This window comes from Mustela erminea, chromosome 12, assembly GCF_009829155.1.
Source record: "Mustela erminea isolate mMusErm1 chromosome 12, mMusErm1.Pri, whole genome shotgun sequence".
NCBI lineage: Eukaryota > Metazoa > Chordata > Mammalia > Carnivora > Mustelidae > Mustela > Mustela erminea.
In genome coordinates, this window is record NC_045625.1 from 23,130,420 (window position 1) to 23,150,382 (window position 19,963).

At 50.3% G+C, this 19,963-nt stretch overlaps 1 protein-coding gene across 5 annotated transcripts in view; it reads left to right on the top strand.

Moving 5' to 3' along the window:
- PTPN3 (protein tyrosine phosphatase non-receptor type 3) overlaps positions 1 to 19,963 on the top strand; it is a 116,577-nt gene that overhangs the window by 69,508 nt on the left and 27,106 nt on the right. For all 5 annotated transcript variants that reach the window (XM_032308938.1, XM_032308937.1, XM_032308939.1 and 2 more), the window contains 5 exons: positions 8,283 to 8,469; positions 8,645 to 8,722; positions 9,808 to 9,864; positions 10,882 to 11,038; positions 14,293 to 14,453. In XM_032308938.1, the coding sequence (XP_032164829.1) occupies positions 8,283 to 8,469; positions 8,645 to 8,722; positions 9,808 to 9,864; positions 10,882 to 11,038; positions 14,293 to 14,453 (640 nt within the window). The remainder of the gene's footprint in view (positions 1 to 8,282; positions 8,470 to 8,644; positions 8,723 to 9,807; positions 9,865 to 10,881; positions 11,039 to 14,292; positions 14,454 to 19,963) is intronic.

A 19,963-nucleotide genomic window follows, 5' to 3' on the forward strand; every position in this document is an offset into this window, starting at 1 on the left:
GTTAATCTGTAAATTTTTACCACGCTAGCTGGTAGGCTTAACGCACTCAGCACACCCTGACTGTGTTCTGGACGTCGCAGGTGAATTGCAAATCTGGCTTCCCACTTACATGGGAGGTTGTTACCTCTCTATTGTCCCTGACCGCAGCAAATGTGGTTTCTAGCTTATCTGTGTTCTTAACACCTCTGGTTAAATAATTCTCTCATCACTGTTTCCTTGTGACCTGAGCTCGGGTGATGCTTTTGTTGAAATGATCCCTATCTCTTGCTCCAACTTGCAGGCCTGTTGAAGTGACAATGTGGAAGGGTGTGCGTTCCTTCGTGTGACACCATGGCTTTGCCAACCTAGATAGACAAGGCAAGAATGCAGGCCTGCATGGTTTGAGCCAGTTTGAGTCGGCCACGGGGTTGTGTAGCTTCCGGGAAAGGAGAAAGAAGTTTGGGAAATGGATCGAGGGCTCTGGGAAGCTCAGTCTCACACCCTCCCTGGCACCCCTTCCTCTTGTGGTTTGCAGCCCCGTCATGGAATTGGGGACTGTCCAGACTCCCGTGGTCCAGGGTAGCAGATTTAAGTTTCTTAACATTGAAATCCCGTTCCTCAGTCATCCGAGCCTCATTTCAAGTGCTCAGGAGCCACATGTAGGTAACGACTACCATACTGGATGGAGCAGACAGAGAACCTTCCCATGATCACAGAAAGTGCTGTTGGCGGTACTGATCGGTGCCACATAGAGAGAGAGGGATGCTGTCCGGTGGGGTGTGGGTGTTTTTCAAGGCTGCGTGTGGTGCGGACCACAGCGGCATGCCGTACGTACCCCTTTGCTGCTCACGGAGGGAACATCAAGGTGAATTAGACAAGTCTTTGCCTTAAGGGGCCTCCAGTCCAGCTGGACAAACAGCATATTGTCAGCCTTCGTCACTGCGTCTTCTACCACTTTGGGAAAAGGAAAGGGTTTGGGGAACAGTCTGAGGGTCCGAGAAACCCAATTACGTGTCCCACATCAGATTTTCCTGCCGTGGCCCTGCTACCCACATCATGGCATCACGTGGCAGCGAGACCATCACAGCCCAACACAGAAGCCACTAGCCACGTAAGGCTATTGGACTTGATATTCAGGGGCACCTGGGTGGCTCAGTCAGTTAAGCAGCTGGCTCTTGCTCTCAGCTCAGATCTTGATCTCAGGGTCTTGAGTTCAAGTGCTACGTTGGGCTCCACACTAGGCGGGGAGCCTACTTTAAAAAAAAAAAAATACATTCATTAAAATTAGATTCAAAACTCACTTCCTTAAGTCCTGTCTAATTCAAGTGACTTCAGGCCGTGCACACCCCAACGCGTGGCCCATCAATTCTGTCTGAAACTCCCCCGTGAGATCTTGTAAGATGTGTCATCCCCGGGGCACTTTCTGTCTTGCAACCTAATGTTCAAAGTAGCAAATAATGGTGATTCCAACGCAGCCTTCCTTGTCACGGCTCTGCGAGGTGTGACAGGAGACATCTCACGGAGTCCCCTCGGTGGCCGTACGTGGCATGTGGGGCGAGCAGGTGAAACGTGGCAGGCCCTGCCGCCTCAGGTGGGGACCACTCTCTGCTGGCAGGAAGCTGCCGCCCGCTGGGTCTTCAGAGGCAGCTGCCCCCCCTGCCCCCAGAGTCCGGGGGTCGGGGGTCCCTCTACTGCCCAAGGCAAGCAGGCCAGGTTGTTCCGTGCTTAATGAAAAAAAACTGGGAGTGGTTACTGGAGGGAGTATTTATTTGCAAGGCCTTTAAGAAACGTCTGGCATGTTTTCGACGGCCTGTTTGTGCTAAGAGGCAAAAAGAACTATTCTGTCAGAGAATCATATCGCAGTCTGGAGGGTTCCCTGTAGAAAGGAGAATGAAGTGTACCGTCTGTACCCATAACAAGCAGCAGAAAGAGGAAGAAGGGAGAAGAGCAGAGCGATGGGGCTCTCGACCCGGAGTGGCGCGGCTCAGGCTCTCGGAACGTTATCTTGGCGGGTGAGTCACCGTCCGGGCTGTTCCGTATTTATAGCAGCGCCGCCAAGTTTATGATTATCGTTCTGAATCCTTGGCAGTTCGCTTTGTGCCCGAGTCAGCTGTGCTCTTTTGTTACTCCCAAGGTTCTCAGCCCTTCCATGTTCCTTCGCTGGCTTCAGAGCAAAGTCCGGACCCTGCAGGGAAAGGCAGTTTCCTTCATGGGGGGGAAAAATTTTTTTTTTAAACCGACCACTCCCCACGACCCAGAAAACGGGGGAGGGGAGGTTCCCTGAAGGAACAGTGACTTTTCAGAGCAGAGCCTGGCAGAAAACCCACTGGGGCACGGAGCAGGGTCGTATTGCAAGGGCTTTTTCGTCGTTGGTTTTTCCCGGTTGCCCTGACGGGTCCTCAGAGGGAGCGCGGCTCTGTGGGGTGATGCCTCGGGATTTGCTGGCCTCTCTCTTCAGAGCCTGCCTTGTTCCAGGGGACATGGGGCGGCTGTCACTTTTTATCTCAAAACTCTATGCAGACAACATGTGAGTGCACCTAACGCTACTGAACAGTACACTCGAGAAAGGCTAGAATGATCAGTTTTGTAGTGTGTGTGTTTACCCTCTGCTGTTAAACACTTCTAAAAAGAACTTCTGCTCCTCGAGAGGGACTCTGGGAACCCCCTCTGGAGCCACATCGGCCGTGCGGGAGCACACCCAGCCCAGCCACCTGGGTCTCCCCGCCGGCCATGGGGCAGCCTGTCCTGGTGGTGGGCAGCCCCGTCGTCCAGCCTGTGCAGGAAGCCTTGTCCTGGACGCTGGGCCAGCACGAGCCCTGCCTTTTGCAGATCCCGGCCTCGAGCTCCTGGAACAACACAGGTGGCGTCCCTTTCTCATTCTCCCTCACAGCCCCATCTCCCCTCCTTGAAATCACTTCCCATTCCGTCGGCCACTGTCCACCCTTCAGCCTGATGGTCACCGTTCTCTGCACGTCAGTCCTGGACTAGAGGGTGACCCCTGGATTGGGACGGGGTGACGGGATCGGTGTACATCTGAGGGTTTCTGTCGGAGGAGGCCAGCCCGCCGCGGGGCTGCCTTAGCAGTTCTGTGTTTGTTTTCTCTGCACCTCGCCTGTCCTCCACCAGGACATCTGACCACTTGCGTGTGGACGCATGACCGATGCCCTAAACCGCAGGGACCCCAGTCTCCACTCACCGTCTCCCTGTCCCACCTGTGGCTCCTCCTGGGTCTTGGCGAGTAAGGACCGCATTTCCCTACTACCTTGTTTGCAGCCGTTGGAAACCTCAGTCATCCTAGACTCCTTTCCTTCCGCCTTCCTCTGCGAGGCCTCACCTCAATAATCTTCCTCCCAGGCTGTTCTTGAATTGGAACACCGTGCCACTGCGCATCCTGCGGTCACCCACCGTCGTTGGTCATGGGGACGGTCGTGATCGTGTCCTTAACCTTGGGTCTGCCGTCCCAAGCCATCCCTCACAAGTCAACAGGCTTCTGTTTGGGAAATCTGTGCCCCAGCATGTCACTTTTTCAGAGTTTCATGCCTCTACAAATGCTGCTATTTTGTCCTTTTTGTTAATAGTATTTTTCCTAGTCCATCTTCTTCCCTCTCAGCTACCTGTTCAGACCCCTGCTAATTCATCTCTCAAACGCCAGGTCCAGTGCTCCCTGCTCTGTGAAGGCTCTCCTGGCTTCCTGCTGTACACTCAGACAACTGAGCATCTCCATTGCAACAAGATATTATTTGATTATTTTTATACTTTAAATTCTTCTCTTTTTTTTTTCTTAATTCTTCTCTGAAACTAGACTGTGAGTTCTCTGAGAGCAGGGATAGTGCCCTGTGAACCTCTCCTTCCCCCAGACCTGGCATGGTGCCCGGCACTTAGTACATATTCAGTGAGTACTTGCATGGTTGGACAGACAGATGGACAGATAGACAGATGGTTACAGGAAGCAGTGGGATGCCCCCTCTGCCACCTTCACGTTAGGTACCCATATCCTGTGAACAGCATTGCACGATTTGATTTATATGCACACGAAGAAATCAAACAGACCTCCTTTGGCAAGTTGAGGTTAACCATCATTTGTGAGCAGAGCTGTGTGGTAGGTCTGCGGCCGGTCATATGGCAGGAAACTCTCCTCAGAGAGCTAAAGCATGAAGTGACTGAAATGGAATGGCTTTCTTGCTGTTGCATTATCTTCATGTCTGAGGGAGAAGCCGGAGGTGTGGGACGGATGCATGACCCATGATTCCATTAGCCCAGAAAATAGAGCCCAGAAAGCAACCCATCTGTACCGTACTCCCTGAGCCACTTCTGCCACTTCTGAAGCTTTGATCTTGGGCCGTTGGCATTTACAACAGATTTCAGAGTATCTTCAGAGTATCGTGTGCAGAACGTCCCCATGTCCTAAAAACCCACACTTGAAAAGAGTATTCTGTTTGTCATTCAGCGACCCTGATGTGAAGATAAGATCCGTCTGAAAAATTTCTCCACAAATCTCATGCACAAGAAACATGGCACTAGTGGGGAGCTGGTACCCTTTCTTGTAGTCCTCACACTCCTGCTTCAGCACAGCTCAGGAACATCAGCAGCATCTCCTGAGAGCTTGCTGAAAATGTGAGCCTCAGGCCCAGCCCAGGCCTGCTGAATCAGAGTCTGCATTTTAACAAGATCCTCGGGGGACCTGTATGAACGTGACACCCTCAGAAGCTCTGAGCTCTCAGAAGCTGGGAGCTACATAGCCCACCTTTTCCCCTCCGCCTCCAGGTGACCGAGTGAATTCTGTGCTCTTCTAGCGTAACTCAGCCAAGCCCAGGTACTTCAGGAAGGTGGTTTTCTTCTTCATTCACTCAGCACCATGCTTGAGCTCTCGCTGCGTGCCTGGCTGGGTGTCTTGTGTGCTAGGATAGGAGAGGAAGAGGAAGAGGACGAAGGTCTCTGCCAACATGGAGAAGCTCACAGACTCGAGAGAGAAATGACAGCAAATGGCCCCTGTTCTGTCACACTACACAGCAAACGCCTCCTCACCAGGCACCCAGTTAGAGCCAGGACGCCCTCTGTAGGGCACGGCTTTGCTCCCTCCAACAGGCTTGAGGGTGCAGGTCATTGTCCTTTCGTAGGGTTTCGGGAGCTGTGGCATCAAAGCATCACGATGCAGGAGTTTTCTTTCGTGGGCAGTCCTACCATTTTCAATTTCCTTAGCTTTGCTTCTCTTCTGAGGGATGAATTCTGGCGTGACTTTGGCTTCTCATACCTGTAGTCGGTGGCACTGAGAGTTCTGAAACATGTTTCCTGCAGGTGAATGCGCTTTGGTCTGCCGGTCCGTCTGTCCTTGCCCCGGTCTCCCCGGCGAGCTGGAGGTGGGCAGCCTCTCCCTGGCTGCTCTGGCTCCCAGACAGCAGTGACAGTCCCTCCCCACCCACTGTGTCCCCACTCCTCTGACAGGTGCCCCTTTCCTGCCTCAGGCACAGACCCTCTTCCCAGTTACTGGCTTTCTCAGCCCACACTGACTTCTTGCCTCAGCTCATCCTACCCCCTTTCTTCACTCCTTTCCTTAGAACCCAAGTACCCCTGGCGGCTCCCCTCATCCCTCCTCGCCCACCAGACTCCCCCTCAGTAGCATGAAGCGTCCTGCCCCAAGGAGGGAAGACGCCTGCTTGGTTTGGCATCTTGGCTCCTGGCATCCGTGTGCTGCATCCAGCTGCCACGTTCTTGTTGCTTCTCATTTGATGTCCTCCTCACCATCTGTCTGTCCATCCTGCACGCTGAGCAGAACGCTACTGCAGCCTACAGCGAACGTCTGTACATAGTTGATCAGCCAAAAAAATCGTCATATGTTTAATAAATTGCTCTCTAAAAGTAACCTCTCCATCCCTACTTAGAAAATAGGATTGGGCACATAATGACTTGGAATATATTATTTTTAGCACTGTGGGCTGTGTTAGATCGACCGTTACATTTTATACTGAAAAAGAAAAATACTTTAAAACTTTATATGATGTAAGCCACGCATCCAAAATGTAGAAATTAAACATCATGGACATAAAATTAGACTTTTTTCTTGAAATTAGTTCTCTCTTCTGCTTTGTTACTTTGCTCTTCTGCTTTTTTGTTTATATGCCCTTCACCCTTTCTGTCGCTGTCACCCTCCAGAGTCTTCCAAACATTTGAAGCTTGTTTGCTATTTGCAACTTCACATTAAGGGTTCAGCTCCACCTCTAGAACTGGAAATAGTGTTTCCTAAACTGGGTTTGGCTTGATTTTTGTCTGGCAGCTGCCAAGCAGTTGCCCCTCCTGCCACTAGGGGGTGCTCTTATACGCATGAAACAGGCCAAGTTACCCTATTTGGGGGTAATTTTTTTAAAGCTTTAAGTAAATTAAAGATTCACTCATTTTCATCTGAAAACTTACCACTGGTATACAGCTTCACTTCCAAAATATCCTGTCTCTGAAACCCTTTCCCATCCATAGCACCCCTTGTCACCCAGCCCCTCGAAGGCCATAAGGCCACACTCTTGTCTTGTGTATCACTGTTATTTCTACGCTGGTCTGTCACTGAATTTTTATATTCACATAAATTGAGATAGTGAATTATTGTGTGAACATGGTACAGATTTTATGTTTAGAGTAAGATAATGTGAATTTTCTAGGAAACAGAAGCCCCAATTTCATGAAAAATCCACAGATAAGGGTTTGAGATAAAAATTTAATGAGGCAGCAGCACCATCATTTGTCTATTATGTGTCACTGAATGCCCTGTCTACTCTCCTCTGTCATCTTTTAAGTCCATTTGAGGTTAGAATGTGGCCGAGTCTGTAGTAGGTAAAGAAAACCCTATAGTCTATAGGCATTTTAAGGCATCTTTTGCTAGGCCTGTGGCTCCGGAGGGAGGATAGTGGGGGGGTGTGTGATGCAGAGAAGTCGAGTGTCCTACACAGTGACAGCTGAGATGGTTAATCCCTGTGACCCTCTGTGGTGGGGGGGTTGGAGGGGGTCTTAGGAACAGACTTGGTGTGGCCTGGAGAAGAAAGAGATGCCTGGGGACCCAAGTCCATCAGATTCTGTATGTTAAGGGAGCGGAAAGCTGAGTGCCTTTGGGCAAGTCACTCAGCCTCTCTAGACCATAGTTTCTTCATCTGTGAAATGGGAGTTAGACCAAAGGATTTCAGAGGGACTGTTCTCATAGTCTGTAATTCTCCAAGACAGAATTTCCTGTGCTGATGGGAATGTTCTGTTGGCTCAGGCTGTTAAGCATCGGCCTTAAACTTAGGTCATGATCCCAGGGTCCTGGGATAGAGCCCTGTGACAGGCTCCCTGCTCAGCCGGGAGTCTGCTTCTCCCTCTGCCCCTCCCGCCCTGCTCATGCTCTCTCATTCTCTTGCTCTCTCTCCCTCAAATAAATAAAATCTTGGGGCACCTCGGTGGCTCAGTCAGTTAAGCATCTGCCTTCAGTTCAGGTGATCATCTCAGGGTCCTGAGATAGAGCCCTGCATCGGCTTTCTGCCCAGCAGGGAGTCTGCTTCTCCCTCTCACTGTCCCTTTGTGTTCTCTCTCTCTCAAATAAATAAATAAAATCTTACAACAATAATAATTAACAAACAGATAAAAAAAAATAAAAACATCCTTTAAAAAGAAAATTCTGTAACCGTGCCGTCCAAAACTTGTGTGGCTCCTGAGCATTATTGAGATGTGACCAGTAAAACCAAGGAACTTCGATCTTCATTAAATGTAAAATGGGCACAGGAGGACATATATTAGGGGGGGGAATGTATAATCTCATTATACGCAATTAATGGTGATCACAGGCAAATACTGCAAACTAGGATTAATGTAAATGTCTTAGAAATGGAACTTCAGTCCCATTTGGGGGAGGCTGGGTAGCCAAGAGTCCTACTGACACAGAGCTAACAGCAGGAATGAGATGAAAGGAAAAAGCTTTCAGAAGGGATGGAGGCGTACATCTGAGTGAGCTTTGGTAATTAAGCCACCAGAGTAGCTGGGCACATTTCCCTGTCACCTTCAGAGGACCTGGGAAGGGAGCTGAGTTTTCAGCAGCTCCTGGATCCTTCCTGCCCTCCTGCACCTTTTCCCCAAAACTAAAGGTGGTGATATTCAGGCCGGACAAGAGCAAGGGCAGCCCGTGGACCCCGGGTGTGCCAGAGCCCCGGCACTGACCTTTGGAGCTCTCCTAAGGTTGCAGGAATTCATGACAGCCCTGGGATGCCAGGCCCTGACCGTCAGTGATGCTTGCTCTGCTAACATGTTAATCCAGTGAGTAAGATGTCTCCTCCTTCCCCATAATGAAGGAGTATATCCGAGAACAATCCAGCACAAAGCTGCCTGACCCAGAAGTCATCCAGTTCTGTGTCTTCATCTTCAAATGCTCCAGGCTCCTGCTCACCAGATGGCGTCGATCAGCAGTTCTTAGAGGATTTCCACAGGGTGACCAAAGGGGGCTCCGCCGAGGACTGCAGCCAGTACTACTGTGACAAGGTGGGTGAGCTTGGGTCCCGGGGCTGCCGAGCAGCCCAGCCGGTGACCACCCAGGCTTCCCTGGGCCGAGGTGCCCTGGGGGCAATTCAAGTAAGGTGGACCAAGGGGAAACACCTCCTCACCGCCCCTGAGAGCGAGAAGTAACATAATTAATCATGTCTGCCACATTTTCCAGAATGATCATGGCGATGGCTACTTAGTTTTGATCCGCATCACGCCAGATGAAGATGGAAAATTTGGATTTAATCTGAAGGTATGTCGTGTGTCTTCATAGGGATGCCGTCTTTAGATGGCTTTTCGGTTCCCATTAGGAGAGTGCTGCTTGCTGAAGTAAAGGACACTGAGGACACTGGCTCAGGCCTCAGAACTGGGGAGTTTCTGGCGTGGCCATAGCGCTGCCTCAGCCCAGGGGCCTACGCTGTGCTCAGTGCTGTCCGTGCACTTCTTTATGTCACCCCACTGAGGACTTATAATCGGTGAAGTGAGTATTTTTAAACCTGATTTATAAACGTGTATTGAGGCTCAGAGCAATGACGCACCGTTGGCCAAGTCGATCTATCTCCAGAAGAGGGGGTTTTGAGGGAACCCTGAGCATCACTAAAGCCGATGAGAGAGAAGAGCCTCGCAAGTTACAAGGCCATGTACAGCGTCCTCCCCCACCTCTGCCTGCTTTGGCCCACAAGTCACACCCCATCTTTTTCTGCAAATAAAGTTTTATTCGCAGGTGGCCACACCCGTTCATTTACAAATGGTTTGCGGCTACTTTGACACTGGTGGCAGAGTTGAACAGTTAGAACAGAGCCCTCTCTCCCATACCTACTTACCCTCGGGCCCTTTACAGAGTGGACAAAGCCCTGCTCTAGAGCAGAGCGAGGGCGGGTGGTCTCCACTGCCCACCCCCACGGCTGCCACGGCAGACTTCCCTTCCTGTACCCCAGCGCCCCGCTGAGGACCTGCCCTCACAACATGTGACTTTTTCTACAGCTTCTGTCTCCAGCTTCTGTCTCCGATGCTGAAAACTCCCCTTGCCAGCAGCACTTCTAGGCTGTGTTTTTGGAGTCCTGGGGGGGGTGGGTTGCATTTTTAAAAAGGAGCGCGACCCTCTGAGCACATCTTTAGTTCGTGCAATATGGGAACGGCAGTGGGAGACATCTGAGCAGTCCTCTGGTTACCCCACTAGACCCCACAGGGTCGCAAAGCTTGTAATCCTGAAAGGATGCCAACCCCTGGGATGAGAATAGGTTAAAGTCTGAGCCCTCCCCGGGTCAGCAGTATCTGCGTGTCTTTGTTGCTATGAGCTATTCAAGTGTTTTGTTTTTTGATTTATCGTGTTTATAGGGAGGAGTGGACCAAAAGATGCCTCTCGTCGTATCAAGGATAAACCCAGAGTCACCTGTAAGTGAACACATTTCGTTCTTTCCTACGTTTGTTTTCTGCTAAATCTAACATTTCTCTTTCCGTGTGCCGTTCCTTTCCTAGCCATAAAGAGTGTGTGTCAGTGCATGCATGGAGATGGAAAGAAAGAATGGAATCCATGTTTTTTTCCAGAAGTTTGCCAGTCAACGTAGCACCAGCCTCCCCTGAGAACTCATTAGAAATACAGAATCTCAGGCCCCACCCCAGACCTCCTAAACCAGAATTTGCATTTTTCACGGGATTCCCAGGAGATGGGTGTACCCATTAAAATTTAGAAGTCCTCTCAAGGAAGGGAAACGGAGGCACAGAGTTTGTTGCTCTGCTCACTCTGCATAGGGACCTACCATCCCACACCAGCACCCTGCGCCCCGGCGCTCCGTCTTGGCCTCCTCAGGAGAGGGTTTGCTTTTCTAGAACAGTGAGCAGCCACACTGCATCTCCTTAGAAGGAACCGGGTTGGGGCTTTTACTCCTACGTGGTCCTTAAGCCCGTAGTTTCCTTTTTCTTACTGCCTGTGGTCTGTTCAAATTACAAGGCTTCTGTTCGACACTGTTCGGTGCTTTGCTTCTCTCCGTGCTGGTTTCTGCCTTTGGTGTTACGCTGACAAAGGCTTTCTCCATTGCAAGAGAGACAAACCCTCACGTTTGGCTGACGAATTATTTTCTACCAGCACATCGAGAAAACAGCAGCTCAGAAGCCTCACAGTTACTACGTTACAGTAATAAGTGGAGGTTGGCCATCGTAGAGAAAAGGCTGCAGTAAGTCTCGTAGCTTTTTTCTGAAACGCTGTATGACTCACATCGGGACCATTGACAGTCCCACAACCCGCGACCGTGTCAGCACAGCAGCGGATAGAAAAATAACGGCGCGGTCGTGCCCGAGGGAGAAGAGAACACAAACATGGTCTCAAATGTCTGGGCTCCGAGGGCACCTGCGTCCTGCCCTTGAGGATTGTGTCATGGTAACCGAAGAAACTCGCTTTTCCTCTCCACCCAGGCGGACACCTGCATTCCGAAGCTGAACGAAGGGGATCAAATCGTGTTAATCAATGGCCGGGACATCTCGGAACACACCCATGACCAAGTGGTGATGTTCATCAAAGCCAGCCGGGAGTCCCACACGCGGGAGCTGGCCCTGGTGATCAGGAGGAAAGGTAAGGGCTGCCACGGGGAGGAGCCACGGGGCCTTAGAGAGGTGGGGCCCTATGTGGCCCGTTCTGTGGTTTTGAAAATGTTGAGCTCGTAGCCAGCATTGGAAAATCCAAGAACTTTCGCCTCCCAACCAGGATGTGCGACTTCTCACTTGAAAAACGTGAAGATCTGCCCACGCAGGGCCCAGCCCCTCGTGGCCAGCCCTCTGGAGGTAGGCAGCACCCACCCAGCCCCTTGATACGGAGCATGAGCTCTGGTCCCTCCCCGGCCGGCTCCCCTGCACCGCGCCCCTTTCTCAGCTGCCTGGCCCCGCAGATGTTTGCGTTTTCGGCCCCTTCACGAAGGGTCGGGTTCTGTCGAAGTCGGTAGAGCGGAGGGTCCCAGGGTGATCCTCTCTCCATCGCTACTGGGTGGAGGGGCCTCGAGCAAGTGTCGTGCCCAGTTCATGCTCCTGTTCACTCTGATGGAGAGTAAGGGTACGCTAACCACCCCGTCACGGGGTTCTTGTGAAGACAGACTGATGCTTAGACTTGGAAAGCACCTAGAATGTTTCCTGATACCTGGCAGGCATTTGAAGGATGGCTTCCTTTAAATACCATGACTGGTGTTGCTGCTGCTGTTGTAAAATAAGCCACGCCCTTGAATCGTTCTGCCCAGATTTAAAATAAGGGCGATGAAGTGTGTGACTTGAGACCCGGCCGCACACCTCTGTTCTGGCTGCACAGTGTCTATACGCCCAGCCCCCAGACCCCCACACACCTGCTTTCCCTCTGTCCCCATACATCTCTAAGCCCAGAGCTGGCCTGCATTCCTGAGGCCTCACTGGATCTCTCCAGATCCCTCCAGATCCCCAGTGCCCCACCCCCACCTACCACCAATGCCACACCCAGCAAGGCGGGTATTCTGTGGCCGTAGTGGCTGATGTCAGCGCAGCCCTCGGTAACTGGCCTTGCGCTGTGCTTATTGCTTTACATAACGCTCTTAGAAGGTCAGCATGGTATCCCTAACCCTGAGGGAGGGGATGAGGAAACCAAGTCACAGGCTGGCTAAGTTGTCCTGCCGCAGTGAAGCCGGAAACAGGAATCCCCTGGGGAGTAGGCCCCCTCACAGGCTGCGCCCCAGGGCATGTGGGCCATCCTAGGGCCAGGAATAGAGTCCTCAGGCCTCCCTGGGAGGGGAGTCCTCCACCAGCCCATAGCAAGAGGCTGGCGCTGGTTCTAGAGGAAAAAAATGGATGCTTGTAAACTATTAGAGCTAAAGGGCAGTGTCACGAACTGTCTAGAATTAATGATTGTTTCACTTATATTTATTTTATTTTATTTTATTTTATTTTATTTTTTAAAGGAAGGAGGAAGAGGGACTGGTTGAAATTATGGGGCCAAAAATGGCTAAAGCCCCCAAGTCTGTCCTTGACGTCTAGTACGCCCACCCTCACTAGAAGGTGGAGACAGGCTGAAGTTTGAAATAGCCTTTTTTTTTTCTTTTTAAAGATTTTTATTCATTCATTTGACAGACAGAGATCACAAGTAGGCAGAGAGGCAGGCTCCCCGCTGAGCAGAGAGCCGGATGCGGGGCTCGATCTCAGGACTCTGGGATCATGATCTGAGCTGAAGGCAGAGGATTTAACCCATTGACCCACCCAGGTGCCCTGATCATTTCATTTTTAAAATAAACATTTAAGTAAAAACGAATTGACTAGAAGAAAAATAAGTCAACAGCATAGGGAGTAGCAGACATAACAGAAATCATATTATCTTCACAAAACAGCAGAAGAAATGTGCTTCCAGGGTCTGTGGAAAGAATGTGGTCTTTTGGATCAGAGACCCATGGACTGACCAGACTCCTGTGTGTCCCCCACCCCCCCGCCCACCAATAGTCCGGGTCACTTCGGAACTTTAGACAGCTTCTTCACCCTGATAGTCCATTTCCCCATCTGTAAAATGGGGACAGTGGTAGCTAGTTCAGGATTCAGTTCAACTATGTGGGGGAAATGCCGTGGTGGTGATTCTGCTTCTTCTTTCTGGTTGTCCTGAAGGCAGTGGGGAGCCATTGAAGGCTTTCTTTCTTTCTTTTTTTTTTTTTTTTTGGTTAAGATTTATTTATTTATTTGACAGACAGAGATCACAAGCAGGCAGAGAGAGAGAGAGGAGGAAGCAGGCTTCCTGCTAAGCAGAGAGCCCAATGTGGGGCTCGATCCCAGGACCCTGGGATTATGACCTGAGTCAAAGGCAGAGACTTTAACCCACTGAGCCATCCAGGTGCCCCCCCATTGAAGGCATTTGAGTAAAAGAGTGACTTCCCTTCCTAGGTAGAAGGGGAAAATTCAGAGATAATCCCAAAGTTTCCAGTTTGGGAGATGGGAGAAGAAAGCGGCCATGGACAGAAAGAGGCATGTGAGACTGGGGAGGAAGTTAGTGCAAGGCAGGGATGGGGGAGATCCCAGGTTTGTCTTTACCCAAGGAGTCTGACATGAAGGCAGACTCCGAATTGACGAGGTAGGACTGAACCCAGAGGAGGTGTTAGGACTTGATACGTGTACTCGGGAACCTCCCACCTAAAGATGGCCTTGAGGGAGAGGCTGACTGGGCTCTGGGGGACAATGCGGTCATAGAGTGCCCATGAAAAATACTTGTTTTAAGGGAGCAAATGAAAGGGACCTGAGGGATGCCTGCGTGGCTTAGTTGGTTGGGCAGCTGCCTTTGTCTCAGGTCATGATCCCAGAGTCCTGGGATCTAGTCCCGCATCGGGCTCCCGGCTCCACGGGGAGTCTGCTTCTCCTTCTGACCCTCTCCTTGCTCATGCTCTCTCACTGTCTCTCTGTCTCTCAAATAAATAAATAAATCTTAAAAAAAAAGGGGGGGGCCTGAAAGAGAGGTAAGGGAGGGGAGACAGTTGGGTAGAAGAATAACCAGGTCAGAGAGAACAAAGTTGGAGGAAGTTAGGTTTCCTTAAAAACATTCTTTCACCCTCTCCCACCTTAGTCAAAAGACTCTGAGTACAAAACACCGTCATTTAAAACTAACCAGAAAGATTAGTATGTCATTTTGTATAATTAGCACTTACTGAATCATTCAAGAAGTAGTGTCTTTGGTGAAAGTGATTACCATGAGCTTAATCGTTTAATAAGCTGTTTTAAACCATCTGTGTGCAGGTGCCGTAAGTACAATTTTTTTTTTTTTTTTTTTTTTTTGAGGAAACAGATCAACCAGAACATTCCTACCCCTGCCAGACACACTCTTTTTCTTGTTCACTACAGCAGTGCACTCGTTCGCGGACATCAAATCCGAAGATGAACTGAACCAGCTTTTCCCTGAGGCCATTTTCCCCATTTGTCCAGAGGGTGGGGACACCTTGGAGGGATCCATGGAACAGCTAAAGAAGGGCCTTGAAAGCGGGACAGTGTTGATCCAGTTTGAGGTAAGAGACCTCGAGGGCCACGTCCTCGGCCTGCGGGGAAGCCACAGCGGCCTCAGTGGGCTGCTCAGTGGCTGCCCCGTGACCCCAGGCACCAGGGAGCCCGTGCTCATCATGGGAACACGGTGGGGGTTCGGAGCGTAGGGCAGCGGGCCTGGAGAGCTGGGGATGGGACCACAGTCTGTGCTGAACTCTGCCTCACCCTCTCCCCTAGTTATGCTCGGTCGTCATGGAGAAACATGTCACATCAAGGAGGAGGGACTCTGAGCGTATTTAGCTGCCAACACAAAAGCTCAAATCGCTCAGCAGTAGAAGGTGCTGGAAAGGCAGTGTGGGTGAGCCCAGAGGGTGGCGGAGGAGCCAGTGCCTGACCCCACCAGGCACCGTCTGTAGTTTGGAGCGGGTCACGTCATCCTGTGAGGGCAGAGCGGCTGGCCTGCCCAGGTCCCCTGGAACCGTGTGACCAGGAGTAGAATCCAGAGTCAGACCCTGTCTTCCTTCCCCAGGAGGGGCCTCTGACCACAGGACTGAGACTGTGACAGAGGCACAGGCAGGGCCCTCGCAGAAGGAAGCAGGAACAAAGGAGGTTTGGTTTCTAAGTCCATTGTATTGATCACGAACAGTGAATGGAGTGAGTGTTTGTCCTCCAAATGTTTTCAAGGTAGAAAAAGTGTAGTTCATACAATAAAAGATAACAGAAGAGCTCAAAGAAGCCTAATGTAAACTAGAATTTTAGAATAGATCATAATTAACGACAGCATACGCAGTCCAGATTCATTAAGTCCGGAAGGAGTCCGGATTCGATTCAGAAGCACAAGTCGGCTATGCCATTTTTCACTGGAAAGCTACGGAAAGAGAAAAGTCATAGAAGCAAAACTAAGAAGTTTGTCAAATACACGTGGTCACATATTGATTCAGAAAAGTATGAATGGTGCGAATATTAAATAGGAAACACTATAAAGCAAAGAATCTTAAGTGAAAGAAAGGTTTATAATGGCATCAGGAGTAGAATGGAAATAATAATATTAGAGCATCTGAACAACAGTAGAAAGTATAAAAACCCACAAGTAAAAGGTGAAGGGAATTAACCCCACCCCGCAAAAAACAAAAAATAACTTCATAACTTGCGGAAATGGAATCGGGTTAAGACGGGAGGACTCATATGATTACTTGGTAGGACTGACAGACGTATACTGGATATCTATGAAGAAAAATAGCCCTTTTTTCCAATGTCCTGCAGGAGGCTGTGTTGACTTAAGTTTGAAGGAAGAAAACGAAAGGGTTGCGTTCTCTGGCCTTGCAGTGCAAAAAGTTCAGAATTAAAATATACATTTTAAACACTGTAAAGCTCAACACTTTTAAACACTCTGCTGAGCAATTGAAACAAGGAGAGGGTAAGAGCGAGTTCCGTAATATGACTAAGTGTTTGGCATTGGAGGGGATGGGAAAGGCAGGAAGGCACTATGGAGACACCAGTTCAGTAGTGTGGATTGGGTATTTACTGTGTGCTGAGGTCAGGAACATAAGGAGGGAAAGAGAGGATTTCTGGCCCCAACCAGCTAATAGTCTAATATTGGTATATTTGGGGGATGTATCATGAGACCCAGAAAGAGCTGAAGACCAAGGTGGGGAGGTGCCTGGGTGGCTCCATCAGTTAAGTGTCTGCCTTCGGCTCAGGTCGTGGTCCCAGGGTCCTGGGATCAAGCCAAGCTTTGGGCGCTCTGCTCAGCGGGGAGCCTGCTTCCCCCTCCCCTCTGCCCGCTGCTCTGCCTGCTTGTGTGCTCTCTCTCTCTTTCTCTCTCTCTCTCTGGCTGTGTCAAATAAAGAAATAATCTTTAAAAGAATAAATAAGAAAGACCAAGGTAGGGCAAGACTTCCTTTCCTGGTAGTGGTATGTTCCACAGGAAATGGATGTAGGGGCTTCCAGGAGGTCGTCTGGGGTGAGATGTATTAACAAGATGGATGGGATTAAGTGCAGAGGGAAGGTCGTTCCAGGAAGGTCACAGTCCGAATGCAGACCAAGCCCCTACGGTGTCAGGTAGCACCGGGAAACACGCCTACCTGGGTTGAGCAATGCCCCAAGGAGTCCTGGGAGAGCCTCCAGGTGTCGGGAGTCCTTCCATTGCACACTGCATGTCCTTGATCACATTGTCCACAAGGAGGCACTGTGGGCTCTCGGAGAGGGAAAGAGCTTGGCTGTGGTCTTACACAGTGCTCCCGAAAACACCCTCTGCTCAGCGGGCTCCACTTCCATTTCCCATGTGGGAATCCCACATAAGATTTTCCTTGAACACTGTCCACTGAACTTCACCAAGAAACTTAAAAATACTTGAGGGAGGAGCGCCCACTATCCCCTGTGGTTCTGAGCAGCATCTCTCAGAGGGCGGCCACCTATATGGATAGGAGCCTGTGAAACAGGGCGCAGCCCACAGCTGCTGGGTCAGCCACCCCGGACCCACCTCACAGGATGGGCAGGAGGTTCTGATCCAGGGGACCGCAGCATAAGGAACGGAGAACACAGAAACGCTAGCGTTACATTTCAGTATGCACACGTTTCGTTTAGTCTGTACATTTGCTAGAGATGGAGTAGGAAAACCCTCTTCTTAACTATGATCGTTTGCAGAAGAGACAACAGCGGAGCCGCTCTGTGCTGGAGCAAGTGGGGCACCTGGAGCCCTGCCTCCCCAGTGTCCCCACATAGGTCCCAAGGAGCCCAAGAGTGTGGAACGTAATGTAACGACCCGTGCTACAGAATGGGAAGGTTGTCCCCATCACCCCTGCTGCTAGAGGGGACCCGTGCTCAGGGAAGCCGGGTCAGACAGGAGACTCGCGCAAAGGGAAACCCCGAATTTAGCTCGTAATCTGAGTCCAGTGCCTCATGCGCACTGCCTCACAGAACTGTTGTCCCCGCTGTATGGAGGACGATCAGAGTCCCAGAGAGCTTGTTGGCACCGTAAATGGTTCCGCCCGATTGAAACCAGACAGGCTAACTCGGAAGCTTGCTCTCTTAACAAGTGTACAACTTCTGGAAACAACCAAGTGCTGTTTACGTGTGGGAGTTGTTAGAATAGTACAGCATCAGAACTAGAAAAGATCTGAGAAGCAATCTCACCACACAGAGCCAGGCTTTAAGTCCTGACTCTGTCCCTCGCTTCCTGTGCGACCCCAGGCAGCCTGTCTCTTTCACCTCTCTGTACCCTCCACTTCCCCGTCTGTAAATTGGGTATCTCATGGGTCAATTGTAAGGGTTAGATGAGATAAATACTCAGCGTATGATAAGAATACCATAAAGAGTAACAATTATAATTATTTATTTTTTTAAAAAGCAGGCTGTCTCCATACAAGAAGTGGTCATGTCTGCTGGGTTTGGAACCCTGAGCTGTCCAACTCCAGAATCTTGGCTATTCTGGTTTTCCACCTGCCCCGTGGTGCCATTGGCAGATGGCAGAGTGTCTGATGAGGGCTGTGCTCTGGACAGGAGCAGAAAGAGGGAGCTGGCCCCTCACAGGTACCCATGCCACCCACTCTCCCAACGCCAAGAGCCCTCCTTGGAGTGGCTGGGCCGTAGATGGAACCCTCCTGTGATGGCTAGCTGGTTTTCAGCAAAGCCTGTTTTGAAGCATTTTTTTCACCAGGGGAATTCCCTGTCCCTCCCGTGGCTTTTGGTAAACAATTACTAATGTGTTCCAGAAAGCGTTTGGTCCCAGCTGTAATAAGATCACGCTTAATAATTATGAGCATTTCGGTAGCACTTTTGGAATCTGCCAAGTATGTTTCACATATGTTGTCTCTGTTGATTCTCGCAACTTGAGGAGGGCACCTTTTTAGGTGGAGAGAATGAGGCTGGGGGTTGGGGACTTGCCTTGTGTTAAGTCGCTGGTCGGATCGAGGTCGGATCCGAATCTGTGTGGAAGTCTAGTCAGTGTCCGAACTCACCGTTGCCAGGTGCCCCCCAGCTCCTCACCAGCCTCCAGCCTGAGCCCCTCCCTCCCGGAGCTGCCCCACAGGAGCTACTCCGAGTGAGTGGACGGGCGTCAAACTGCCTGAGTACCCTGCCTGGTTCAGCCGAGGTTGGGCGTCTCTGTCTCACGTCAAGGAGAAGATTTGGGGTTTGCATGGCTCCAAGTCTTACCATCTCCAGGATGCTCTTTTGTTAAGGAACTCATTAAGTCGGCCCCAGGTTCATTCCTTCCTAAAGAAAACCCGTGGCTCACTTCATGCCTTCCCTGAGTTGACCTTTTCTATTGAAGCAAGGGAGGGGGTGTCCTTTGAGAACCAGCTTTCCCAGTAAAGGACCTTTGTGCCTGTCTCCATCCGTGTGACCAGGTGGCTTGCAACCTGCCTCCTTGTCCAGTGAAGATGTCTGCAGAGACTTCAGAGCGGGGCGGGTAGGAAATGCACTTTCCTCCTCCCTCTCTGCACGGACATGAGCAGAGGCTGTAGGACTCCCCCAGAGACCACGTCCTGCTCAGAAACCCCCGCCCATCCCACTTCAGTGTCTTCCTCCTTTACAAAACCAGAAGTCTTCCTTTTTCTCTCTTCTGACCCATTTTCCTAAAGTCCCTCCTACATCACCCTTGTAGGAAACGTCCATCGGTGTCAAAACAAGTGACTCACTGGCTCCCATGATTACTATGAAGGCTGATCTGGAAGGACTGAGATAGCTGAAGACTTAATGAGAGGCTTAAATTGACACACATAGAAATTAGTGAAGGCGATTATACCTTCAAGCTTAGAATTCATACCTTAAAAAAAAAAAAAAAGCATTTAAGAATCTTCCCTGATTTTTTTTTTCTTCAAGGAGAACATTCTGTAATGTGTAGGATCCCAGGAGCAAGTGTGAGGGCTTGACATTTCAAGTTCTGGAAGCCCATTTTAAAGGCGGGGCCACCTCGGCTCACTGTCTTGTATTTACCTATGAAACGGACTCCGAAAGCATACTTAATCCTAGCCATGGGATCTGCTTCAAGTAGCACTTCTGAAAGTCCCCAAATTACTAGCAATAGTGTTTATTTCAGCAAACCTTCATGGGAATGTAGGGGGAAACTCCAGAGGGCCTCCAGACAGGGTCCCTGGCCCTCTGGTGGGTCAGGTATAAGGGAAAGGGGGAGTCCCCAGTGTAGACAAATGGCCCCTGAGTAGTGAATTATGTCCACCAAGTACTACAAGGCAAAATAGCCTCTTAAGGTCTTCCTGAAAAAGGAGTTACCGTCAGCTTAGGTATGGGGCTTTGTGACACCTCTTGTTTTGCTTTACTCAGTGGTGTCCAAAGCTGAACACCCCGCTACACCTTTTGATTAAGTGCGTACTATGGGTCCAGTAGTGTACTGGCCTGGGGCTGATGGTGAGAGCCAAGCAGACAAGATGCCCGGCTTCATGAAGATCATTGTTGGGTGCTTGACACAGGAAGTAGGTCATTTGAAAAACCATTGTCCTGCAGTAGATCCCGGTCATTGCCAAGGGTGTGAAAGGGAGTCTTTCTGCTGTTTGCTCTCTCCTAGTTCATTGCCCGT